This window comes from Neovison vison, chromosome 6, assembly GCF_020171115.1.
Source record: "Neovison vison isolate M4711 chromosome 6, ASM_NN_V1, whole genome shotgun sequence".
NCBI classification, from domain to species: domain Eukaryota; kingdom Metazoa; phylum Chordata; class Mammalia; order Carnivora; family Mustelidae; genus Neogale; species Neogale vison.
Genome location: NC_058096.1, coordinates 31,674,671 through 31,701,675, shown reverse-complemented (window position 1 = coordinate 31,701,675; position 27,005 = coordinate 31,674,671). Strand labels below are relative to the sequence as shown.

Below are 27,005 nucleotides of genomic sequence, written 5' to 3'. Positions count from 1 at the left end.
CCTCCAATCCACTGTGTCAGCCCACCTGCCACTCGCCAGTATTAGGTTCTCCTATGGGCCCTAAATCCATCAACCTGGAACCTGTTGGTTTGCTGAGCGTCCCCTGCTGTGTCCTCCAGGAACTTTGTGTGCTGTGTAAATATCACGGTTAAGCACCTAGCGTGAGGTAATGGAGTTATCTTTTGTTTATATCAGGTATCAGGAAATTATGGCTCCTGGGCCAATCCAGTCTGCCACCTGTCTTGTCTATAAAGTTTTATAAGGATACAACCCAGACTTCGTGGTTAACGTTATTGTCCGTGACTGCTTTCCCACCACGGTGGCAGGGTTGAGTCGCTGCAACCAAAATCTAATAAAGGAGAAGGCTAGAAATCTTTTCTAGTCCACAAAATGGTGAATTTAACCATTCCCAGGAGAGGGGACATGAGGATTGTGACAAACAAAGAGACCTCTTCCCAACCTGGAAAGGGCAAAGGACTTGTGAAACAATCCAGGAGAGGACCAGGGAAGCAGTGTTAAGTGGCTGTTCCCATCCCTTTGTTTTCCGTACCTCAGACATCCCCGTCCAAAAACCCTGCTTAACAGCCAAACCACAGCGTAAACTTGGGAATAACGCAGAAGTCCTAAAGAAAGGAGTAAGAAAATCAGACCTGAGAGAACGCCAGTAAATCATTTCCTCGCAGTGGGAGATGACAAGGAAACAGAGCTCAGGCTTTGCTTCGCTCTGAAATACTGTCCACTCTCAAATCTCTCCCTTGCTCCTTTCTGGATGTCAGAGCTCTTTCAGGCTCTGAATTAAAGGAAGGAGGAGATAGTGTCTAGGCAACCCTTACTTCCAGGCCCCCTTACTATTTTCTCCAGCCCTGGGACCCTCTAGTATTTTATTTTGTGGTTTAGGATTTCAGATGGGTTTTTTGTTTTGTTTTGTTTGAGGGAGTGAGCAATTAGAGTATCTGCCCTAGGTGGAGCCGAGGAAATGGAAGTAAGTACTACATAGTTATTTAAATGCAGTGTCCTCTTTTCCTTTGTGACACAAATTTATCCCCTTAATAGGAACTGGAAGAAAAGTTTGGGTTTTCTGAGCCCCGCTATCTTCTTTTCCCCGATAATACTGTCTTTGAAGAGACAAAGAAGAAATAAGCAAAACTCAGATGTATCAGTATGAAAATTCAGCCTCTAATATTATATGGTAAAAAGATGTATTTTAGACACCTGTTAACTACTGTAACCAGCACTGAGTTTGACCTCTGCTTAATTTCTTATTGTTGGGCAGCTAAATCTGCCTCGTACACACTAGATCATCTTTTTTTTTTTTTTAAAGATTTTATTTATTTATTTGAGAGAGAGAGACAGTGAGAGAGAGCATGAGCGAGGAGAAGGTCAGAGAGCCAAGCAGACTCCCCATGGAGCTGGGAGCCTGATGCGGGACTCGATCCCGGGACTCCAGGATCACGCCCTGAGCCGAAGGCAGTCGTCCAACCAACTGAGCCACCCAGGCGTCCCTTAAATGCAGAAAAATAGCCTATGAGATCGGTAGTTTAAAAAAGCCCCTAATATTTTTATCAGGGTAGCTGCATATGACCTTGACTTCCTCAGAAACTTATAAAATATACACATGACATTTTAAGATTCATTATGGGTCAATAACGTATGGTTCACCTTCTTCCCCACATAATTAGTATTCCAAATACAAGCCTAAACCAAAGCCAGGATGTGAATTGTTAATCTTACTTCCTGTTGGAAATCACCCACCCATATGGAAAGTCCTTTCAGCTTGTGATATCAAAACACTCACTTTCAAAGTGCTTTTGGAGAGAATCATGGTAGCATAAAAATATTGTCTGTTCCTTTTGAAGCATGTAAGCCGGACTGAAAAATTTCCACTTGACCCCTCCTTTAGACCCATCATATCTCCACAGCGTCAAATATGGAAATTTATTTTCAATAACTTCTATAGTGATATCACACTGGGTTTAAGTTCAAGAGGAAATAAAATAAGGAAAGCTAAAGATTACTAGATGCGGAATTTCTCTAACCAACATCTATGCAGAGACTCCAGACTCTGGGATGCAGCTTGCATTTAAATGTTTTCAATTTCAATAGTTCGGCAAATTGGCTCCTCAAAGCATGGTTTTATAAACAACGTTAGTAACAAATTTGCTCAGTTTTAACAGCGTTATTCTGAATTTTGAGACAGCAGACACTTTACCCAACTCCTTCTTTTATATGAATGCTTAATGACGGTAGGAGATTTCAGCACTCCCTGATATGTATGTTGATAGCATCCTGGATTCCAGTGTGGATTCCAGAGCTGGAGAACTTGGGCTTGAATCCCAGCCTCTGTCATTCCTTCACTTTGTGTAGTTTTGTCTGAGGTTTCCTCACCCGTAAAATCTGGAAATAGTGGTAACTATTTGTGGGATGGTTCTAAGAGTTAAGTGAGTTGATACAGGTAAAGAACTCAGAACAGTGCCTCACACGTCAGCAAAAACTAAATACTCATCTTTTATTTTTTTTTTTAGATTTTATTTTTTTTATTTATTTGACAGATACAGATCACAAGTAGGCGGAGAGGCAGGCAGAGAGAGAGAGGAGGAAGCAGGCCCCCTGCCAAGCAGAGAGCCCGATGCGGGACTCGATCCCAGGACCCTGGGATCATGACCTGAGCTGAAGGCAGAGGCTTTAACCCACTGAGCCACCCAGGTGCCCCTATACTCATCTTTTATTACAGATACGCATACATATACGTACATCTGCATATGTATACAGACCTAAAAATTGTAAATCCATTTTCTTCCTTTGGAGGGAAGGATTCTCCAAATAGCCATCATTCGCAATAGTGAGTTTCCTCAGTTGACTCTCTGGGCATCACGGAACCCCAAAGGGTGAAGTGTCAGGTTCTTGCTTCTGGGGAAACGAGCAGCACGGTTATCGCACTTCGACAAAGAAAATGAAAGCGTGAAGCAAATCTTTGCAGAATCTGCAGCACCCGTCTGTTCGCTGTGGATCGACAGCCCACCTTGCCATCATCACCTCTTTGCTAAATTATCAAATGGAGTCGATGTTGGAGAAGGACATGAGGAGCGCCGGGCTGGGACTCTAGTCTTTGTCTCTGGCCCTAGGGGTCTGGGCTTTCCCACTAACAGCCCTTGGAGCACTTTTCATTCCCAAAGCACGTGGAAAGGGCATGAATGTCTGTTGTGCCAAAAAAGACAGGAACACTAATATTTCCTGCAGTGGACATTTTTCGTTCTACCAGATTTAAGTCCGTAGCTTTCCTTTGTTTATGGAGGGGATTTATGGTGGTTTACCCTGTCACCATCACAAAGTCCTGACAGCCTTCCAGAGCTGTGCACAGAAACCTTGATGAGGCTCCGGGCCCCAGACTCACTGTTTCTTCTGAAACAAGGTTTTGAAGAAAATTATGCAAATATGTTCACTGTGAAGGATCCATTGTCTGAGTAAAGAAACTTGTTCCACTCAAGAAGAATCATGAGTTTTTTCATGTCTCCACTATGGTATTTTTTCAGCAACTCCAGTACCACAACATATAGGGATCCATGGTTCTGATTCCGTGTTGGAGTTTCAGTTACTGCGGCTGAAGTAGAGCATCGCCAACAGTTCAGTGTTGTAAGTCTGACGTACGACTGTGCCCGTTTACAAAGTGATGGCCCTGTACACGGAGGGAAGTTCCCAAGACCTCGTATTACCTCACAGCTACCGTGTCAAAAACAAACAAACAAACAAAAAACAAAAACGGTAAAATAAAAGGAATAATAATAGCATTCAGCACAGCTGACCAAGTCATGTGGGAGAACAAGATGAAGACTGTGTTGAAAGTCTGAATGGGAAATAGCATTTGCTGTTTATAAAACATGTGCTTCTATGTGTGTGTGTGTGTGTGTATGTGTGTATATGTATATATATATATATATATATATATTTTTTTTTTTTTTTTTTTTTTTTTTCTTTAGGCCAGGACTTCTGAACATCAGCGAACCCGCCGCGCAGCCATGGTTGGCAGACACGTGGCCCAACACCGGCAACAATCACAATGACTGCTCCATCAACTGCTGCACGGCAGGCAACGGTAACAGTGATAGCAACCTGACCACCTACAGCCGCCCAGGTGAGAGACGCACAGACAGCTCCCTAAGCCTAAGCACAAGGACTGGCCACAAGAGGGTGCATTTCTTCCCCCTCCCTACCTCAGAAAGGAACGTTTGGCCAACATTTTCATAAAATGTTGACTGTTGCCTAGCAGGTTACCCTGATTGTCTATTTTCTTCATCCCTCTACTTCCACACGTCACCTTCCACCAGAGCTTCCCAGGATGCAATGGGAGAAGGGAGAGTGTGAACTCTAGAACAGAGTCAACAAGGAAAAATGAAATCGCACAAAAGCATTCCTCTTTATGAGGATGTGTGTATGTATACTTTATATCGTGATTAATTATTTTCAGGATTTGGGGAATAGAACAGATCAAAAAGTTTATAAATCTCTAGAATGAACCAAAGTCTTTAACAGCAGTGACCAATAGAATGAACCAAAGTCTTTAACAGCAGTGACCAAAAGAATAGCAACTCTACAACAGTAATAAAAAATTGTAAATGAAAACTGAAATTCCCAGACTTTTATTGTATACAAGTAAATCCCGAAGACATAACACATATGTGTCTTCTGCAGGTGTGTATGCATACCTTTATTTTATATCATATGTTTTTGGTTCAGAAATATGTGTGAGTGAATTACTCAATTAAGATTTCATGCCGAAATGTATTATTAAAATATGGATAAAGTATGATATATTGAGAGGGGTGACAGAAAATTACTTATGTTTTCTTGCATAAAAAAAAAACAACAAAGTGAAAACCTTCAATATTCCCAATTGAGAAATATTAAAAGAATCAAAAAATAGGAGTAGGGATTTAAAATAACCCATGGAACTGATGAAAAGGGAAATAGAAGATAGCATTTAAGTGAAGGTGTTATGCTCCATAAAAAACAAATCATAGTACAGTCTGTGTGTAGACTTAAAACGAGCCCAGAGTCTCCACTGGATACGGAGATGAACGTGGATATGACCTATCCATGCAGCTATGTCCCTGTTCTCCAGAGGTCCATATTCTATTTATACAGATAAGTGCTCATATGATTACAAATTTTTTAAAAAGACTGTATTGAGCCCTGTAAGAGACAAAAGATGGAAATACCCATTTAGATTAATAGGTAGAGCTGTGTTGTCTAATATGGTAGCCTCTGGCTACAGGTGGCTATTTACAGTTAAATGAAACAAAATACAGTTTAAAATTCAGTTCCTCATTTGCTCTAGCCATGTTTCAAGTGTCTAGTAGCCACATGTGTCTGGTGACTCCCAAAGCGGACAATGCAGAACAGAGCATGTCTATTATCTCAGAAAATTCTATTGGAATCCCACTCATTTAGAAAGATTAGGAAAGAAAAATGAAATTGGCAAAACCATATGGCCTGGTTACCTAGAAATTAGAAATCAGAATGACTAAAGTCCAGGTGAGTCAAATATTTGTGTTCCCTGCTCGTTTATTGTTAAAATGCGGAATAGTTGAGTTCCGTATTACAGAGAAGTTGCATATTTCTCTTAAGATTATATTCACGTTTACCTCTTTAGTAGCAGCCATGTTAATTTTTCACCAGCCTATCAAGCTGAAAACCAGTCTTCAAGGTGAGCTGTTAATGCGGGTGCCACCATGAACTACATGGATCAAATAGTGATATTTTTAACCATTGTAACTTGACAAATTTTTTTTATTTAAAAATGTTTTCATTTAAATTATGATTTTAGCTCTTCCTGCTGTTTTAATATTTTCAATTGCAGGCTTTAAATATTTCTATTTATTTAATTTTAAATAGTCCATCAGTTATTTCATTTCCTAATACTTCAAGGAGGAGGAGCAAATTAGAGGGACGTTGAAATAGTAGACAAATTAGATATTATTTCAGGCTTTCTTTGATTAAATTATTCAGGCTACTTGTGGTTCGTTTTATCATCATTATTGTCATTTTATACTTCTTGGGGTGTCTTTTATGAAACCATGAAAAAATGATTATGAACTATCCTTCCCTGATAATGATTATTCTACGTGACCAAGGGAAGAGTCAGTAAAATTACCATACACGCTATTTACTATCCCTTTACCTCTGTTCCTCATATCTTTTGATAGAGTTAGTTTGTAGAATATTAAAATCTCAAGCTCTTGGATGGGTAGGCAGATTCCTCCCCCACGGTTGGTCTGGATTATCCGCCTACATGCTTTGTTCTGTTGCTTCAGTGACTAACTAGTAGCTTCCGCGAGGTCAGTAATTCCAAATTAGAAAATATACATATGTGGCACATGAAGATATTCACGTGTGTATTATTTAGGTGAAATTTTTATTAATGGGATTGTTAAAGGAACATCATCTTAAATTCAAATTCAAAATTCGTCCCTGTATAATTGCTCTGTGTCCTCTCTCATTTCCTCAATTTCGCATTACCTCCTTCAGAAAGTGCCCATGAGTACCGAGCCCTTTTCATTGACCGCGTTTAAGCTCCTGTTTACTTTACGTAACAATTTTATTGTGCCTCACGAAGCTACTTACAGAGAACTCTAAAAGGAATAACCATGCAGAATGACTTTTTCCTTTTCCTCTCCGTTGCACGTAGCGGATTGTATAGCCAATTATAACAACCAACTGGAAAACAAACAAACAAATCTGATGCTCCCTGAGTCAACTGTTTATGGTGATGTGGACCTTAGTAACAAAATCAATGAGATGAAAACCTTCAATAGCCCAAATCTGAAGGATGGGCGTTTTGTCAATCCATCAGGGCAGCCTACCCCTTACGCCACCACCCAGCTCATCCAGTCCAACCTCAGCAACAACATGAACAATGGCAGCGGGGACTCCAGCGAGAAGCACTGGAAACCGCCCGCGCAGCAGAAGCAGGAAGTGGCCCCGATTCAGTATAACATCATGGAGCAAAACAAGCTGAACAAAGGTGAAGTGCTCTGCCTTTATCCCCAGCCTTTTCTGTCTCGGCGCCCCTAACCTTTCAGCACTCCCGGTCCAGACGTCTCCCGGACGAGCCAATGAAATCCTTCTTTTGTTCCTTGCGTTTCCTTAGTTCTTTGTTTCCAAAATTTCCAGTGTCAAAGAGTTAATTAGCACAACAATAACCTCGGAAAATTGATTTTATAATACTATATAAGTATTTTCAAATGGTTTTGAGATGAATTTAAATTGAATCGCAGGTGAGGGATTGCTTAGCGCAATCTTTTATTCATAAGGCAGATGTACAACCATCACAATACCGCACATTTTAAATAAATAGACTATCCCATTCTTTCCACTCGAGAATGTAAGATAATTGCTTCTACATGGTCATATAAACGAATGGCATTTTTATATCAAACTGAGGAAAAATAATCAAATTAAGCTTGCGCTGGAGAAGTGGTTCAATTTGTTGAATTTCTCCTACCTCATGCGGTCACTAAGACTGCTGCAGTCTATGATTTTTGAACCTAAATCATCTTGGTTGACTTGATTGACGTCTGTCAGGATAGAACCTAAAGTAAATTGTGAAGTGGTAAACAGTGGAACAGTATTTTATAGCCTGAGGGGAATGCTTCTCTATTATAGTATGTGTGAGTTGGACTAGGTAAGTATTTGATTTCTTTATAGTCCTTTAGGCTACTGCTTTAATAACATGATTTGCAAAGCTGTAGATCGGGAAAAAAATAAAAGAAAAAAGAAAAGCATCCTCTAATATGAATAGTTCAGGGCAATTTTGCACAAGCATCCAGGTAAATGGCACATCTTATTGTAGATAATTAGAGGCCTAGATTTATTTTCTTTAGGCTTGAGTTGTGACCATTTTCCTCAAAAATAAAGTGTATGACAGTTGGAGATGACAAACATCCCATTTGATTAAGTTAGTGTTATATATTCAAATTTTTTTAAAGATTTCATTTATTTATTTGACAGAGATCACAAGTAGGCAGAGAGGCAGGCGGGGGGGCGGGGGGAAGCAGGCTCCCCGCAGAGCAGAGAGCCCGATGTGGGGCTCAATCCCAGGACCCTGAGATTGTGACCTGAGCCGAAGGCAGAGGCTTAACCCAGTGAGCCCCACAGGCACCCCACATATTTAAATTTAACAGTACAGTCATCCAGCTTTTTTCGAAGTTTGAGAAAACACCCAATTGGCGTAAAACCCAGTTCAGTAAATATTTGTTAAGACTCTTGTGCGAGCTCATGACAAAGGCTGACAATGAAGAGAGGCAGTGGGCTTTCCAGCTATTGTTACGTCATTCCTCTTTAGTGTGTGGCTTTACTGTGCACTTTGGAAAGGTCTGACAGGCCCCTGAACAAATATTTCAGAGCTCTTGTGTATTGTTTATATTGCTTGTAACAGACTTGGTGTGTCAACTGTAGTAAAGACCTAGGATGCAACTAAACTGATGGGTTATTACCCAGTACATTCCAGTGGCAAGTTTACCATTTGGATTTTTACCTTTGCCTAAGTAATCAGGAGCCTTTCCATGGCCTTTGTTTTCTTCTCATGGGTATGTTTTTTTATTAGATATCATCTTGCTGACAAGTTTCAGGGCTTTTTATTTTTAATTTTTTAAAATGGTTTGCAGACGTGATATTTTCCTGGTTTCTTACGGCTAAAATGATTTCGTTGTTACATTTTTCAAGTTAAGAAGTCAAGTAATCCTGATTTCTGCCTTAGCTGATTTATAAATATTTTAGAGAGATGAAATAGTCCTTCATATGATTTGTACATATCTATGTTTAGTCAGATTTATATAAAGGAGATGATGCAAAGAATCTGGATTTTATAAATATTAAAGGAGACATGCCTATCTTTTCTTGACTTTTTCCTCCTTTACACTTCTATACATTTAGCAAGTGATCAGCATGGTAACTTAAAAGCCTAATTGCTGGTAAATGATTGGTAAATGATTAAGGCATCCAAGAGAAAGTGAAAGTTTGTTTTTCTTCCGTCTGAAATGTCTAGATTATCGAGCAAATGATACAATTCCTCCAACTATCCCATACAACCAATCCTACGACCAGAATACAGGAGGATCCTACAACAGCTCGGACCGGGGCAGTAGTACATCTGGTAAGTATGGGGAACCAACGAGAAGATCAGTCTCCCCTTTAAAAAAAATGGTATATCCCACAATTACAGATTGAATGCTATGAACTGATGTACACACATGGCATGTCTATGTACTCTATATAATGTGCATTTTTCCAGGCATGGGTCTTACCCTCTGCAATTTGACAGTCCACTCACTCACTCACTAAACCATTTTATGTTCTACTTAGTAACAATGATTAAAGATCCCGTTCTCCTCCTTGTTAATGGAGTTTTATAAAGCCAGAAGCATGGACTAGACTTTAAAGTCACTTGAAACTTCTTTTTTGCCCTTGGCCAAAATAAAGCTGGAAATGCTGGGCATACACTTAATCTGCTAAATTGGTTACCGTTTGAAACACATACAGCACATAAAATCTGAGTACACTTGAGCAGAATCACAGGCCTAAGAGACAATAACATGAGATCTAGGGACAACAAGAACCTTCCTCCGTTGATGAGCTTTCTACTCTCCTTCAGTTCCTGCCCTAAAACCTCAGAAAGCAGCCTCCCAACTTGGGTCTGTAAGAGCCTTCGAAACCACAGTGAGGCCTTTTCCCTTCCTGCTGTTGCAGCTGTTTGCCACCTGTTCTCCTGAGAGGGACTGCCAGTGAGACCTCGCTGGAACTTAAGTCCTGTTTTCCTGATGAAAGGCAATTCACTGTTAGAACTAACATGTGGCGCATCACAGCACAACGAGAGCAGAACCGACTGATCTTGCCCCTAGTATGTTTCTGCAGGAGAGAGTAACAATATCACCTCTCAGTACCCGGACTGAAGTTACTGGGAGGTGCTTTTAGGCAGTGTCTCTACCCCTCTTCTGTAACGAATATGGCATTTGCATTTTCTCATCACCCCTTGGTGACAGCATTGCTGATTTAGCATTGTTCAGCCTACTTTTTGTCCCTGATTGAAACTACTCCTAGTGGAATGAAAGGAGCTTAGAAATACCTCTTTGTCTTTTGAAATCTACTCTTATTCTACTGTATATTGATTTTTTTTTTAAACAACCAAAATCTTATAAGGAATCCCTGAATTAACTGGAATTTTTAAAAGGATTTACTCTTGGGAAAACCATAGAAAACATTTTAATATTTGATATCTCATGCCGTCTCATGTTTGCATTCTTAACCACTTAGAAAATCATACCTTCATGAGGATAATGACTTTATGATTATTGTGATTAAAACGATTCTGTGTTGTTCATTTTAAATTGACTTTCTCCATCCCTCAGCTTAGAAACCTACATATTGGTATTCTGCTGCTCGTTATTATTTGGTATCCTATTATTATTTGGTAAAAAGATTTTAAAAATGTATAGTCTGGTGTTAATTAGGGGAAAGAAGGAAGCAAGAAAGTGATAAGTGGGAGAGATTTGTAATGTTAGGCCTCTTAGGACAGATGGGGAGTTATTAGAATAGATACATACCAAGAAATCAAGAGGAAGGCACTGGGTAGGGTTAAGTCCATGATTCTTGCCTAGTCTTTCCAATACGTGACAACTGAGTAAAGGAAGAGAGAATGGAGACATCCAGGTAGAGGCCTGAGAATCATAATTTATTACTAACAGCCATTCCCTTGACCCATACTTGGTGCAGTAACATACCAGTTCAAGAACATCTGGCTTAACACACAGTGACTGGGCCAAAAAGTCCCAAGTGACTTAAAAATAAATAAATAAATAAGGGTCATTGAATATACCAAGACCTGTTTCATGCACCATGTAACCTGGAACTGTTCCAGAGACGTTAAAAATAAAAAGACCAAGAAAATCCACTAATTTTAAGGGATCATATGAGAAAAATAATTATAGGCTCATCGTCATCCATAATTTCCGTAAGAATCTAAAATGTATCGTATTGGAGGAGGAAGATAAAGATGATTTTATCCCCAAATATCTTCTGACCCCAATTTACTTTTTAAATGAGTACTCTAAAATGTGCACTTACCTGCATTTAAAGAATATGCCAACTCTAAAATCAGAACACAGGGGCACTTGCGTAATTGGGTTATTTAAAACTACTAAAAATGTTCAAGCAACATCATTTTACTCTAAGCCATAATTTTGTAGAAACTGGGACGAGAAGCACTTCTATCCCTTTTTAAAAATCATTTCTCTGCTTCTTTTGTTGTTACTTGTATTAGTTCTTCCAGCAATAATTTTCATCTGCACCTGCCTTTCTGACAAAAACTGGTAATTTCATTGTGCCTAAAACATTTCAATGGACAAGTACAAATTATATATATTCAGTGATTTAATGCAACAGTGGAACTCTAATAGATCGTATCTGTATCATATTGTATTTTAGGTTCCAGCAATTAAATAATAGAATGGCACTTCAGAAAATATGTCTACAGCTCATTTGTTTTAGGTGATAATCCATAATGCAATTAATTGGTGTAAGAAGATCACTATTAATGATATGACTTGTAAAATTCATTTGCGGTTTTATTGCTTTTTTTGCTACTTATTTGGCAGTTAAACTCGGCAATACGTTGCACCTTCTATTGTACCAAGTTCTGTTAAGATTAATGAAAGAAAGGGTATTTATCTGCTTCTGCATATATGAATTATACGATCATATTTACAGGAAATAATTCACCTGTGGATAATAGAAAAACCTGAAAGGCCAGAAATGAAAGACTTGGGCTTTCTTTCTTTTCAAGGGAGTCAAGGGCACAAGAAAGGGGCACGGACACCGAAAGTACCGAAACAGGGCGGCATGAACTGGGCAGACCTGCTTCCCCCGCCTCCAGCTCACCCACCGCCTCCCAGCAACGGTGAAGAGTACAGCGTTTCCGTAGATGAAAGGTAAGAAGAATTTCAGAACAGATGTAAGTGGAATCGTCTGATTCTTTAAACCAATATGAAGGAGTTATTAAACTAGATCTCCAAGGGGAATCATTCCCAACGTCTGCAAACATTTGTCTCTGAAGAAAACAGTATCGCTATGTCAGGAGGATTTGAAAATCGTCCTCCGTGCTGCCAGAAAAAAAAAAAAAAAAAGTAATTCATGCCTTGGAAGCTTCTTTTGGAACAAAGAATTATGAATTGGAGCATACACACAATTTACATGTATGTTTATCTTATATATGTGTAATTTGCATGTGCCATCATATGTATAAATATATACAAGATCACATGTATCATGATATATATGATCATATATCTATGTGACTTTATGATTTTCAAATATCAGGATTTCTAATGCACATTCTTGAATTTTCATAAAATAAATGTGTAAATGTATACCACAGCTAAGGTGTCCTGAAAACTTTTGTTTGTTCTTAGATATTACCACATTATGCTGAAAACTGTGGGACTTCAAACTCACTGAATTGTTTCTCACAAGGATTCAACTAGTGCAGATAATCATATCATGTGAGAGCAATAAGAACGTATGTTTTGCTCTCACGCCAGGTTCTATAAAACCGTACCAATAAAACAAAACAGATGTTTCACTGGTATGATCAATGGAGGAGAACTCACTTGACATAGAGAATTAATAAAAAATAAATAAAATCTACCTGAAAATACGGTCTTTTTAGTGACTGTTGTAGAAATAAAGACAATGTTCTTTCATTCTCTATACACAAAAAATAGTTTTATAGATCCAAGTATGTTGGGAAACAAAGCTCTGTACCTTTGTTTTTCCAGTCATTTAATTAGCGAATACTGAGCTATTACTCTGAGGGAAAATACAGGGATAGGTTCCTGCAAGTCTCTGGCCACACATTTTTGTCACCTGATCCATGCATAATCTTGTTTTATGTGTGTTTTTGTTCAAAGACACCTTATGCAATATGTATTGTTGGTTCATTTACATTGAGCTCACAGCCAGCGGTGCCAGGTCAGGTCATTCCTGAGCAAAGCTTCTCTAAGGCACATATTTTCTCTACTAGGGCAAGTCATAGCCTTTTTGCACTTAGAAACACTAGATCACCCTAAAGCTCTATCCTTGGGGGCTCCTTAAACCGGGAAGTTATCAATATAAAGAAAAAAATCTGAGAACAATGTGTCAGGAGATAGACTGAGAGAAGGACACTTGTGTGAAAGCTGACACAAGAAGGTGGGGTGACTCAGATGCTTCACTGTGAGTATTGACTTTGGGTTACAAATAAATTTTAGCAAGGAGGCGACTTTGTAAGTATAGAATCTACAAAAATGGAGAAATGACTATATTTTTAAAAAAGTCATTTTCTAGGCTCTATTAACATTCATTGCTATTTTAGTCTACCAGAAAAGGGACTAAAATGAAGGAGGTGGATATAGTTTTTTAAAACCTTACAGGAGATGCAACTGTGCCCTGAAGGGAGAGACTGATTCTAAGTGGGAAGAATAAAGGTTTCCTGATCCGTTGGCTTTTGTGCTTGACTTTGACAAATGATATGGTTCTCAATCAAGAGGAGGAGGATTTTTATGGCCATTGTGACCACAGAGAGATGTGCCCTCCTGGAGGACTAAGATGCATCAGTGGGAGGGAGGGAGAGCAAGTTGGGAAGGTGGGTGAAAGCCAGGTTATACAGGTACTTGAATGTCTTATTTTAGGTATTTGTATATTTCTCTCTAATCAGTTACGGGGCTCTGTACTACGGTGCAGCAAATGAATGATCAGAGAGTGATGTATTATTATAATAAAATAATTTTGGAAGCACTGTGAGGATTCAGAAGGGTAGAGTGACTGGAGACAAAGAGATCAGTTAAAAGGTTATTGCAAAAGCCCTTGCAACAGATTTTAGAAAGATAATAGATTTTGGAGATTTTTAGAAAGGAAACAGAGGTGAACCAGGGAAGAGTTCAAGGTAGAAGAGAGAGGAATAAAGCAAGAAGACACAAGATTTCTAGTTTAGAAGAGTGCACAAATTGCTGTTATTTTGTTGAAACAGGAGACATAGAAAAAGTGGCCAAGGAAAGTAGTGGAATGGGTAAAGTGAAGGAAGACACAAAGAAATCATGTTATAAGAGCATCAAGTTTCCTGAGTTCAGGTGAACAAGGCGGGTGGTGGAGAGTGAATGAGAGAGAAGGGTAACATGAACACAATTTATATAATGCAGTAAATTACTGCCATTTGAATCAATAACCATCTGCCCCGGGGTGAGAGAAAAGAGAAAGGCATGAATGTTTCCCAGCCCCATCTAGAGTTTCCACACAGCTCTAGCAGAGGAATAGTAGGGCATTTTATTGTTTATTGACTCTTTTTATTTATTGTGTTTTTTATTCAACATCCTAAACGTAAGCCAACTCCTTGATTGTGTGCTCAACTGAAGAAATAACAAATCTATTATAATTTCAGAGAAAAGGTGGATTTTCAAGAAATTATTTTTAAGAATAATTTTTCTCAGAGGTTAACACATCATCTCTGGGTCATCTGTAGGACCATCCCTGAATCGTCTTTTAAGATACCATGTTGAAGCAGAGGACTAGACTATGCTACACATTTTGGAAGTACAAAGTTAAAATGCATTAAACAGATGACTTTATTGAGTAACTTCTCAGAGCCTGTAATATGCTAATGTAAATTGTAATCACTCAGAGAAAAAAATATTATATGTAGCACTCACCAACCTTGGTGATAGTGAACTATTTCTTTTGAAGATTATTTAATTGAGAGAGAGAGAACACAAGCAAGGGACAGGGTCAGAGGGAGAAGCACACTACCTCCCTGAGCAAGCAGCCTGACTTGGGGCTGGATCCCAGGTCCCAGAGATCATGACCTGAGCCGAAGGCAGACACTTAACCGACTGAGCCACCCAGGCGCCAAGTGGAGTGTTTTTTTGTTTGTTTGCTTTTTGTTTTTTTGTTTTCTTTCTAGCAGTACTCCCTCAGCGTGGCTCAGAACATTCCGGTTAAAGAAGCAATTCAAAGCTGATATTCCACTAACAATACAAATAGTTTCTTTGCATAGCCTGAAGTCAATCTAAGTGGGCTTATCATGTGTTTTAGCTATGACCAGGAAATGCCGTGTCCCGTCCCACCAGCAAGGATGTATTTGCAACAGGATGAGCTAGAAGAGGAGGACGATGAACGAGGCCCCACTCCCCCTGTGCGGGGAGCGGCTTCTTCTCCAGCTGCCGTGTCTTATAGCCATCAGTCCACTGCCACTCTGACCCCCTCCCCGCAAGAAGAGCTCCAGCCCATGTTACAGGACTGCCCAGAGGAGATGGGCCACATGCAGCACCAGCCCGACAGGAGGTACGCCATCCCTAGCCTCTTGCTGACAAATCAGATAATTTCCCCTCTTAAGTGGCATTTGTAGAATGCTATTATAGGAGGTAATTTTCATGTCACATAGCCTTTCTTCCAGGACCATCATGCAGTAAGCCTCAGTAATTAACATAGCAAGGAATATTGTTGACCAGCACCTGAGATTAATTGATCCCAGTGAACTTGCAACCATAAAATAATGTGCTTTAATACTCACCCACTTATGATAATTGCATTCGTAAACACATGGAGATCATGTAGTAGATATATGGGCTGCTATTCGTATAGCATTTTTTTGATGATGCCTTTTTTGGCGTCTTGGTTTTCCTTATGCGTGGGTGAGTCACTGCTTTGGGCTGTGGAGAATAGATTTTCTCCTGTCTTTTGAAATGATGTCTGCAGAACGATTCTTGCCTCATAGTTCTACAGTTGCAAAAGAATGAGCTTGGTGTATTTATTTCACTTTGACCACACGTACCTTTATTTTGGTTGGGATATTAGGTCGGAGACCCTTTTGTCCAGTTTCCTAAATAGTGTGTGAGTGTGTGTGTGTGTGTGTGTATGCGTGTAACCAAAAATTCAGCATTGCTGACCAATACGTTTTTGTTAGACACAAATAAATACTTCACTTGTCATTTTTACCACATAAAAGCTATTACTGCATCATGTTAGCTCTTCTCTCTTTGTTGATGATTTTGTTTGTACTATTTCATTACCCATGATGCATTATATTTTATACATATAAATTTATATATATACAAAACTTACTGTGTTCCTAATATCATTTGAAACTGAGTGTATTACTTGCCTTGGAAGATCGTCCTTGAGTTTTTCTTGAATGAATAACATATTCTCATATATTCTGCTTGAATTCTATGGATTAAAAATAGAACTTGCCATGCGTATTAATTATTCTATCAGTAAAACGTTCTTAACAAATTCAAATCACATACTCTCTGAAATGAAGGAGGTAGTTAAGCTTTCCTCTCTGGGACAAGGGGGAATTTGGACTGCCATGCATTTATCTTTAATAGTGTTAACCCGTGAAACTTCATGGAGATTGAGAATAAGGCATCTATCTCTTTTCCCTATCAAGGTCGCAGACCATCTCTTTCCCTCTTATCTGAGGCAAATAAGGGGTAATAGAAGCTCTTACTTCTGAAATACCTCATCGTTTTCCTTTCATTCTTTCCCATTACCTATTTTCCCACCATTCCCTGCTGTGTTGTAAGGGGCAGGCAGTATCCTCCTGGCAACCCCCTCGTTCTGTGTTCCTCATGTCGTCCTTTCTCCCGTCCTTAAATCATCAAAATCAGTTCACCCTTCTCTATCCTGACTTCTCGGCCTCTTCCTCCCGTTGTTCTCTCTCTTCACCATTAATTCTCCTGCTGTTAAATGTTCCCCTTTCTTAGCCTCCCATTCTAGGTATTGTGCTTTCCTTCTCCCCTACTCCTTAGGGCTGTTTCATCAACGCTGCCGTATTCATTCCCAGTCATGCCTCAGCCCACTGCACTCTGACCCGCCATTTTGTTTCCATTGATCCACTGAAAATAACCTCCTAATGGTCAATCTAAAGACTTTTCCATCTTTAGCATACATAAGCTTTATGTAGTGTTGGCGATTTTATAGGTTGTTATGGGAATCAAATGAGATAATGTATGGGAAGTATCTGAAGTTAGGGAAATATTCAACAAATATGAGTTTCCTGCTGTCCTTACCTTTATGCCATCACTCCCTTGCTTGGTCTGACAATTACTTGTATTCTGATGGCTTTCCAATTTATTTAAGCAGGCCACCCTTTTTCCTGAGCACCACAGTGATATTTGCACTTGGCCATCTCACACTCCACTTGTCCAAAGCCTTCTTTGTCTTTGAACTTGACCTTTCAAACTTGTTTAATTTCCCCCTTTGTTGGCTACTATGTTTAAAATCATTAATCCTTATTTATTTGAACAACAATATTAAAAATAAAATAGCCCAGGTGCCTGAGTGGCTCAGTGGGTTAAGCATCTGACTTCAACTCAGACCATGATCTCAGGGTCCTAGGATCGAGCCCCGAGTCAGGCTCCCCACTCAGCAGGGACCCTGCTTCTCCCTCTCCCTCTGCCTCTCTCCATGTTCGTGCTCACTCTCCGCGCCCCCTACTCTCAAATGAATAAATAAAATCTTAAAAATATATATGTAATAAAATCTTAAAAATATAATGTAATAAAATAAAAATAGCCAAAAGTCATAAAAAACTAGTTGCCATTTTACAATCAGCTTAATTATCCTATTGTTTCATTTCTTCTGCTATCTTCCTACCATTCCCCAAATTAAGTTATTCATAAACCCTTCATTTCTGACTTCAAAATACCTTTTTTTACGCTCCTGTTTCCATTCCCATAGCTGCTACGGCAGACCCTCCATCCCTAGCCCCGGAAATGCTGCCATATCCTTGAACTGGTCTCTATTCCTCATAGTTCCCCTTTCCTGGCTGCCCTCCACGTTATCTTTCTGGACACACAAGCAGCCTGGGAACGTGTCCCCTCATGCAGAGTCAGGTCCCGCTCTTCAGCCCCATGGTCAAAGCTTTTCACAGTCCTTCCCGCTTTACTTCCCTCTTCCCTCCCAGTCTCTCCACACACCTTCTTTTCTAACGACTTGTTTAGAAATTCCGTGACTTTGCCTTAAATTCACCAACAGCTGGTCAGCACTGCCACTTCCTGACCCAGGAGGGCCATCTGGTGGTGGCAGGAATGGCGGGCGCTCTTGCCGGTCACGGCCTTGCCGCACATGTCTAGTGCCGTAGCTGGGCCCCCATGTGTTAGCACATGCTGCTGCTTCCATTGCAGGGCCAAGTGCTTCTCATCCTCCCAGGCCCTGTTAAAACTCATCCCCTCTGTGAAACTTCCATGCCACTGCCTGGCAAATTTCAGCCAATGCTTTTCTTTTCTCTACACAACAGTCCGTACACAGTCTTGCAACCCCGTGAATCAGTTTTCACGGTGCATTTGTGTTTGCTCTTCGTATGCCTGTTTCCTTCTTTAAAGTAAAAGCCCTTTGAGGGCAGAGCTCACGTCTTACTCATGTCATTGAGGGGACGCAAAGCTTACATCCGTAAGTATTTGATGAGAGGAATCGGATGCCACAGAATCAAAACACCCTTGCTGTTTTAGGGGGGATGGATACTTCTGTGAACTCAAAATGAAAATGAACACAAATGCTTTGGTTATCTGCACTTAAAATCCTGTTGAGTTATATACAGCCTTTTTGAAATAATGATTTTCGGTCCATGTAGGTATTAAGACTTTTATTTCCAGGAGTGTTGCTGGAAATAACACTGGGTGCTAATACGTAAATGAAGTCCACTGAACAACAACAACAATTACTGTTCTTTTAAGATGAAGGTATACTCTACATGTTTACTGTAGAAATATTTGAAAATATGGATAAAATAAATAAAAAGACAAAAAGTCCCAACGATCCGTGTAGTCAGAGATAGTCACTGTTGAGACCTCAGTACAGATCTTCTCAGTCTTTCATCTCTGCGTGTGCTCACGTCGCTTTGAACTTGTGATATGCCGATATGTGACAATAATCTTTTCACTGAATGGTATATTTATCCATGGTAGTAACTTTTTATTTAGATATTCATGTTAAACAGAAGTATACTGTGATTTACTTAAATAATTCCTTAAGGTTGGACATTTACGTTAAGTCTACGTTTTTGATACTATATACAATGCTGTAATTCTCGTCTCTAGTTAAGTCTTTGAGTGAAGCTTCTTCTCAAACCCTTGACCTATTTGGATGCCTGGCCCATCAGCAGATGGCTTCTGATTCTCATCATCCTGCCATGCCCCTAATGACGTACTCATTAAAGATAGATGGCTGTTTCTCTGCAGATTTCATTCTGAGCATCAGACCCTTCTATCCAACTCCTCATCTCTGTAGATTTCAGCTGCTTAAATATCACTCAGAACAATACACATATCTTCAGCCAGAAAGGCACTTTCCTACTTCCGACAGCCATTTTCTCTTGCCCATATTACTGTAATGGTCCGTAAGTGGTCTGGTCGCCTTTAGCCTTGCCCCTTCTTCAATCTAATTTTCCAACTGCAGCCTGTGCAGAGGCATTTTCCTGAAATGCAACACTGATCAAGCCTCTCTGTTGCTTAAAATCTCTCAGTGGCTTCCCATTTCCCTTAGAATGAAGGCAAGATTCCCTAATGTAGCAATCAAGGCCCTTTGTGATCTGACCCCTGCACGCCTTCCCATCCTTATTCATCGCCACTCACCTCTTCTCCGTTCATGGTGCTTTCACTCTACATTTCTTCCAGTTCCAGGAATGAATACTTGGTCACCCACCTTGAGGTCTTTTTCCTGTGCCATCCCGTTTTCCTGGAACACCATTATCCCCTCTCTTTTTTGAAACTAAGGCTTATGTATCTTTGAGAACCAAAGTAAAACGTCAGATACTCTCCGTAGGATATTTTTCTGATGTCCCAGTTCTGAGAAAGGAGCCAGTTCTATGTGTTCCCATAACACCTTCGACCTCCTCTCCTTGTGGATACCGCATTATCATTGCACACCTGATTCACCGTATGTCTCCTTTACTAGATTAGGAATCCCTTTAGGCAAGGAGCAAATCTATTTTATTTAGCTGAATTTCTAACGTGGTGCTCAAGTTCCTCTTTCTATTGCTGCCTAGAAAACTCCTTTAAAATTTAGTTACCTGAAACAACCATTTTCTTTTACTCACAATTCCACAAATTGGGAATTCAGAAAGGATTCACCTGGGCACCTCATCTCTAATCCACGTGGATTCATGTGGTCTGTTGGGGCTGGAAGATTTACTCTCAGGTTAGTTTCTTTACTCATGTTTCTGATGTCTCCGCACTCCATAGCTTCTCTCTGTCTCCACGTTGGGTCTCATCCTCTGGGGTGTCTTCACTAGCCGAGGCTTCTCATAACTCGGGGATCTCAGGGTAGCGGCGCCTCTTACATGGAGATAGGCTTCCAAGAAGGCAGGAAGAAGAAGTTTCTGGGCCAGATAAGAGCTCTACTCAGAACTGACACCATCACCCTTTTGCCGGATTCTGTCACCGGGTCCACTGAGATTCCTGAGTGTAGAACTAAATTCCCTCACCTGATGGGGGAGTGGCAAGTTCTCATCCCAGAAGAGTGTTGGAATGGAAGATACTGTCCTGGACCTTTTTGCAAAGTATACTCTGCTGTGTCCTGATATATAGTCAGCTTTATTGAGTATGTGTGCCTTAAAGTCAAATCCTTTTATCACTTAGAGTATAAAGCATTCCCCAAGCTCTTGTGATTCCTTTGTTCTTGGAACCTAGCAGTCTCATGGTAATAGAGACAGAGTAAATGCTTAAAGAATGAATACATTTTTTTTAATTGAATACATTTTTTACTGTTATGTTTATTGATTAGAGGCATAAACAAACAGTGTGGTCTAAATTAATAATAAATTACTGAACTAAAACCATTATATATCTACAATATTTAATTAAACATTTTAGACTGCTTTAATATGGATATTGCAATTTTGGCATTCTAATGAGCTTCTAGATATTCTCTCTTTGTCTAAAACTGGGTAAACTAGGTGACCAACATAATAGGAATCTTTCTTGTCTCTTTTCAAACAATAACTACGAAAATGATATAATTAAACTTATTTGCATATATTGTTTCAAAAAGGGTCTGATACTACAGAGCTTCCTGTAGTTGATATTTAGCAAAAACTTTTTGAAAAGTAAAAGTAGTTTTCATGTATGGGGCAGACAAAGTGAATATGGTACATTTAGAAAGAAAAGACCGTAAAAAGGCAAGGGAAAATTAAGTATCTTGTCTATTTACAAACCAGGTAAGGGTTAACCATACAAAGTATCGATTCTATGCCAGTTTCAGAAAAAATCTCCAAGGTACACATTTTTCCCCCTTTGTCTTTTGTCTGGTAAATGGTATGTGGTGAACTATATAAATATCTGCTTTCATAAATTAATGGCATTGTTCCTGCCTTCTCTCAAACATGTTTATGAAGACATCATTTTTGCAGGAGCCTAGAGTGTTGTGATTTGCAGTCATATACTTGTACATTATTTCAGAAGATGTTGGAACCCCTCAGGGAGAAAAATCTAGAGGGTTGAGGTTCATTTGTGGCAAGTCCCACTTGAGTGCAGCATCTTGAAATAGCTTTTTGTTTTCAAATAGAATATATTACATATTTCAAACTGTACATGTTTATCACACATTCCCTGGGCTTGCCTTATTTACAGATGGTTTGAATAAATTTTTCTCTCTTTCCCCAGCATTTGCACAGGGTGACAGTAGTTAAAAGCCAGCCCTTTTTGAACATGAAGATGTTTTTGCTCTACAGAATGTGAAGTATCCAAATACAACAATGCTGGCTTCCTTTCATAGTCAAGTTGGCTGTTCTACATCCCTGTATTGATGGTCAGAATAGTCCTCTTTATGCTAGAAAGTCTTACATGTCTTTAAAAAAAATATGTTTCTTGTGGTATTTTGGATGGGCATGCTGACAAAGATCGTAAATTGACTTTTAAATATGGTATTTTATTGCAACCAAATTAAACAAAGGTTTTCCTCCTATGTGTATAACACACTCCATATTGAAACAATTACCCATTTTAAATAACAATTACCCATCTTAAATAACTTCAGCTTTGGGATATTCTTCATATTTCTTCTATTGCCACACACAGATGTATTAGAAAACACCCAGAAATAAAAAATAGTACATTATGTTAAAGAACTGTGTGTATATGTACGTATTTATTTATAAATTATTATAGTATGTATTATATGTGCGTATGTGTGTGTATGTGTGTGTGTGTGTGTAATAACACCATTCCTAGAAGAAAGGTCATGACCTGGGAAATGAAATGTGAGATTAAAGTCTACATTTAATACCTACTCGCTGTGGGAACTTTGGCAAGGTCCTTAATGTCTCTGAATTTCGATGTCTTCATCTGTAGAATGGTAATAAAAGCAGTACCTTGGAAAGCTGTTGCAAGAATCAAAATGAATTCACATTGTAAAATATACTTAGTCACAAAGTAGATGCTCAATAAATTAGTTAATCGTAGTATTCTTAATAATAATGTATTTTTAATGCTTTCCATTTGTGGTAACAAAATATACTTATTGAAGTGTCTCAATTCATTGAATTAAAAAGCACAAAACTTTTCTTTGAGCCACTGGCATCTCACCCTCAAAGCCATATTGCTATATTGAACTTCCCTATTCTTCTCCATAGTAGGTCCCTTTGTTAGATTTTGACCAGATCCTCCATGGTTCGGTTTGGAGGCTTTCTTTAACTTGAGGCTCAATCCTATTAATTTTTTTTTTATTTTAATTCCATTGTCGTTAACATACTGTGTTATATTAGTTTCAGGTGTTCAGTATAGTGACTCAACACTTCCATACGTCACCTGGTGCTCATCACAGCAGGTGGCCTCTTTCCTTCCTCATCACCTGTCCTCCCCGAACTCCCCGCTGATTCCATTTGTTCTCTATAGTTAAGAGTCTGTTTTTTTGTTTGAATCTTTTTTTTTTCCTTTTAATTGTCTCTTGAATTCTAGTTCTGTTTATTGTAAAAACCATCATCATGCACTTGCGGATGTCCTTTGCAGACTGTCCCCGTCTGTGGCTATGGCAGCATGGAGGAAGATGGTAGTCTCTGCTTTTAACCTTGGTTGTCCTCCTCCCTCTTCTCCTAAGTGTGAGGGCATGGCAGACTAGACGAGGAACCAGTCTTCTCCTTGGCCAGCCCCAGTGACTATTCTGTCCTGTCTCGCTCTCTGAGTATGATAAGGTTGGTGAGAGAGATGGGCTGGAACTAAGTTACTCACTGATGAAGGACTCTATTTTGAGCGGCATCTCTAGGCATCTGTAGTCCTTGAACAATTTAGCCACATTCCCGGGTGGATTACACCTTTCCTAGCTTCCTAAACCGTGGAGGTAGCCAGATGATGCTAGAACCTGATCTAACTACCATCTAGTCTCATGCTCAGCTTGGCACAGTTGTGTGGAATCCACCCTCCTTACCTCTTGAAGGCACAGAATTTGAAGAGGTGTTGTTATGACTCTTCCAAATGGCAATCCCCCTTGTATCATCTCTTTAATCTTGCTTAGAGAACACGGGGACTGTTGAGCAGGTCACTGACTAAGCAGTCCCTTAACTGGAAATCACTGTATAGCTTCCTTTCGGTCAGGCACTTTCCTAAATTAGGAGTTAATCTCTTGGCATTCTACCCCCTTGGGAATAACTTCTTTCCACCATCCATTCTTTACACTGAGGTCAAAACACTATCTTCTCTTACCCTCACCGTGGGTGACAGTGTTGGATGGTGGTAGAAGGAAGGCTTTTAGCCAGTATCATTCTCTGGATCTCTGAAGAGATGACTGAAAGTAGTTATTGGTAGCTGTGAGCTTACCTTGTAGAATACTGCTCACATTGTCCCCAACCTTGGTCCTTAATTAATTTCAAGGTATCAGGAAAAATACCTTTGAGCATTTTATTTAACAGATAGGTGGAATAATGATAAAAATGATAGGTATAAAAGTACCTTATTAAATTTGGTGACTAATTCAGAGAAAAACAATGCTCCTGGCTTCCATAGACTTTTATTTTAATGGAATAAAATCTATAGGAATCTGTGTCATATGCTGAATATATAATTGTTTCATCCTATGGAATTCTACTCTCTAAAGTCACTATGAATGAGTCCATTTGCTTGTAATGGTAAAGGTGGAAATGAAATAAAGGGGAATAAACATGTTTATGGAGCATCTGTTCCAGAACTGATGTCTGTTGTCTTTGGTAATAATAATCTGTGATTATTATTCAGTAAACTTTAAGACAAATGCATAGGCATATGTTTCCAAGGTATGTATTACTTTTCCTATTTTAATTGAATATCATCCAAATCATGAAACATTAAGAAGACTTATAGGTAGCTGAAGATATTTCTGTTAAACTTGAATTGAGAGGAAGCCCAGCTTGGTTAAATGAGCTCCACAGAAGCAACAGTCAAATCAGTGTACTTGTGAATCTCCTGGTTAATGTATTTTGTGTATGTCCCAAAAATGAGCCGAGCCAAACCTGTTTTCCGTCTTCCTGCAGACGGCAGCCGGTGAGCCCCCCTCCACCACCACGACCGATTTCCCCACCACATACCTACGGCTACATTTCAGGACCTCTTGTCTCAGATATGGATACGGATGCGCCAGAAGAGGAAGAAGATGAAGCAGACATGGAAGTCGCCAAGATGCAGACCAGACGGCTTTTGTTACGTGGCCTTGAGCAGACCCCTGCCTCCAGTGTGGGGGACCTTGAGAGCTCTGTCACTGGGTCCATGATCAATGGCTGGGGCTCAGCCTCAGAGGAGGACAACATTTCCAGTGGACGCTCCAGCGTGAGTTCTTCCGACGGCTCCTTCTTCACCGATGCCGATTTTGCCCAGGCAGTGGCAGCAGCTGCGGAGTATGCTGGTCTGAAAGTGGCACGTCGTCAAATGCAGGATGCTTCTGGTAAGTTCTGCACTTGTCACCAAGCTGGAAAAGAAGACTCGATGGGTCCATATCAGTTGATGATTATTGCCTAGGATCTGTGTCCAGTGTGAAATGTAGCTATTCTTACTGTCTTTTATTTGCTGCCTGAGGAAACCCAAGATCCAGTCATATGACACAGCTTGGTTATTCCGTTTATCTGGACAAGGCTTTTTAAATCTCTGAGCTTATTTTAATTTAATAAATCCTATATAATGTGAAGGAAGCTCCATGGGAAGTCCTTGTTTTTATGGAAGTCATAGCAGATATGTGTACAATTTCTTTAGGTGTGCCTCTAGTCAGATGAGGTTTGTGTTACAGTTTTTCTGAGGTGTAGAAAGTAACCAAAATAAGATTCACTGTGATAAGTCTCTTTCTATTTAATTAGAAATTCTCTAGGAGAAATAAATAAATATCAGGGGGGCACTCAACCATTGGAAAATGGGCTATTTCTCCTTAGCCCCATTCTCTTCATGTTCTCTCCATGAGAATATTAATTTAATTGGTAAGATGGAAGGATGTGTGTGATATGCATACATTCTCAAGCATAGATGTTTCATATTTAAAGCAAACATTTTTAATCTAGCAATTCGGATAGCAGTTATTCCAACTGCTTATATATATTTTTTTCCATTTTCCGTTTTCATTGCCAGTACCCTGTTTATAATAATCATCTATCTGTTCTTATGTTTGAACCCATTTTTATTGATTACCTATTCCCAACCTTGTTTGGAGAATAAATAGTATGAAAAAGGAAATAATTTAAATTAAAGTCAAAGATTTATCACATGACATTTATTTCTGTAGGCTGGAATATATACATAGTATACATTCATATACACATTGTGTATATATAAAAACATACAAATGGTAGAGTAAAATACTGTGGCCAGCAAGGCATACGTTTCTGAGAAGTAAAAGACTATCACAACACATCAATAATTTACTATCTGAATTTGTTGTTTTATTTTTCTTAGTTTAGGAACTATCCCATTGGTAGTTTTCCCTATTCTTTTCAGGCACTGGATTGGTCATTATTTTTTATCATTTGTAGAATGTATTCTGAGAAATTAAGACTGTTTCTATGTGTTTTTGATCAAGAGTGTGTTATAGGAAAGAAGTAGTTTAGTACTCCACAATCTATTATTGTAAAATATGTATTTATTTCGGCCACACCAATATTTTATGAAATTCAACCAAATTCCTTTTTTTCCCTCAGTCCCTACTGAATGTAATAAAATAACTACCCCAAACTACCGATCTTTCTCAATAAATAACATGTAACTGTGTACATACATAGCTTTTATTTCTACTTATTTTTTAATCTTAAAAAAAATAAAGTGAAATTAAGCGTTTCGAACTACTGCCTCAGATTACATTAAAGGTGTGCTTCAGTTCATTAAATCAACAAAACATAGAAATAATGTTAAAAATTCATCTGTAAACGACTGGATGCCTCAGGGTCTCCGAACAGTAGATGGCTTAACACAATAGAATGAGTAATGTGCTCAGTCTCAGGCCTAATCCTCTCTTTTCATGGATATGTAACTTTAATTGTAACAGTCTCCATCATAGCTAGGAGAGTTTGGTTTAATATTTTACCGCATTGTAATTTAGTGGCACTTCCGGTTTTCTTTTCTTTTTTTTTTTTTTTTAAAGATTTTATTTATTTGACAGAGAGAAATCACAAGTAGGCAGAGAGGCAGGCAGAGAGAGAGAGGGGAGAAAGCAGGTTCCCTGCGGAGCAGAGAGCCTAACGTGGGGCTCGATCCCAGAACCCTGGGATCATGACCTGAGCAGAAGGCAGAGGCTTTAACCCACTGAGCCCCCCAGGCGCCCCTGGCACTTCCGGTTTTCGTTGGGCTCATAATTATAATGAACTAAACATGCATTGGCCTCTGCCTCTTAAAATGTTATTCTCAAGAGAGGGTGTGCTGATCATATGCCTTGAGGTTAATATGAATGAATAATCCAATCAAATTGCTTCTCACTTGGCCGCGTTAATGAATATTGTTTAATATAAGTCAGTTAACATTTTTACGTATGTTGATTCCACTATATGT

General features: G+C 39.3%; 1 protein-coding gene across 9 annotated transcripts in view; it reads left to right on the top strand.

Moving 5' to 3' along the window:
• ROBO1 (roundabout guidance receptor 1) overlaps positions 1-27,005 on the top strand; it is a 1,191,004-nt gene that overhangs the window by 1,146,961 nt on the left and 17,038 nt on the right. For 7 of the 9 annotated variants that reach the window (XM_044251144.1, XM_044251142.1, XM_044251145.1 and 4 more), the window contains 6 exons: positions 3,975-4,129; positions 6,683-7,018; positions 9,041-9,148; positions 11,834-11,978; positions 15,112-15,360; positions 24,518-24,924. In XM_044251144.1, coding sequence (XP_044107079.1) covers positions 3,975-4,129; positions 6,683-7,018; positions 9,041-9,148; positions 11,834-11,978; positions 15,112-15,360; positions 24,518-24,924 — 1,400 coding nt within the window. The remainder of the gene's footprint in view (positions 1-3,974; positions 4,130-6,682; positions 7,019-9,040; positions 9,149-11,833; positions 11,979-15,111; positions 15,361-24,517; positions 24,925-27,005) is intronic. The other 2 variants (XM_044251149.1, XM_044251150.1) reach the window with 1 other exon arrangement.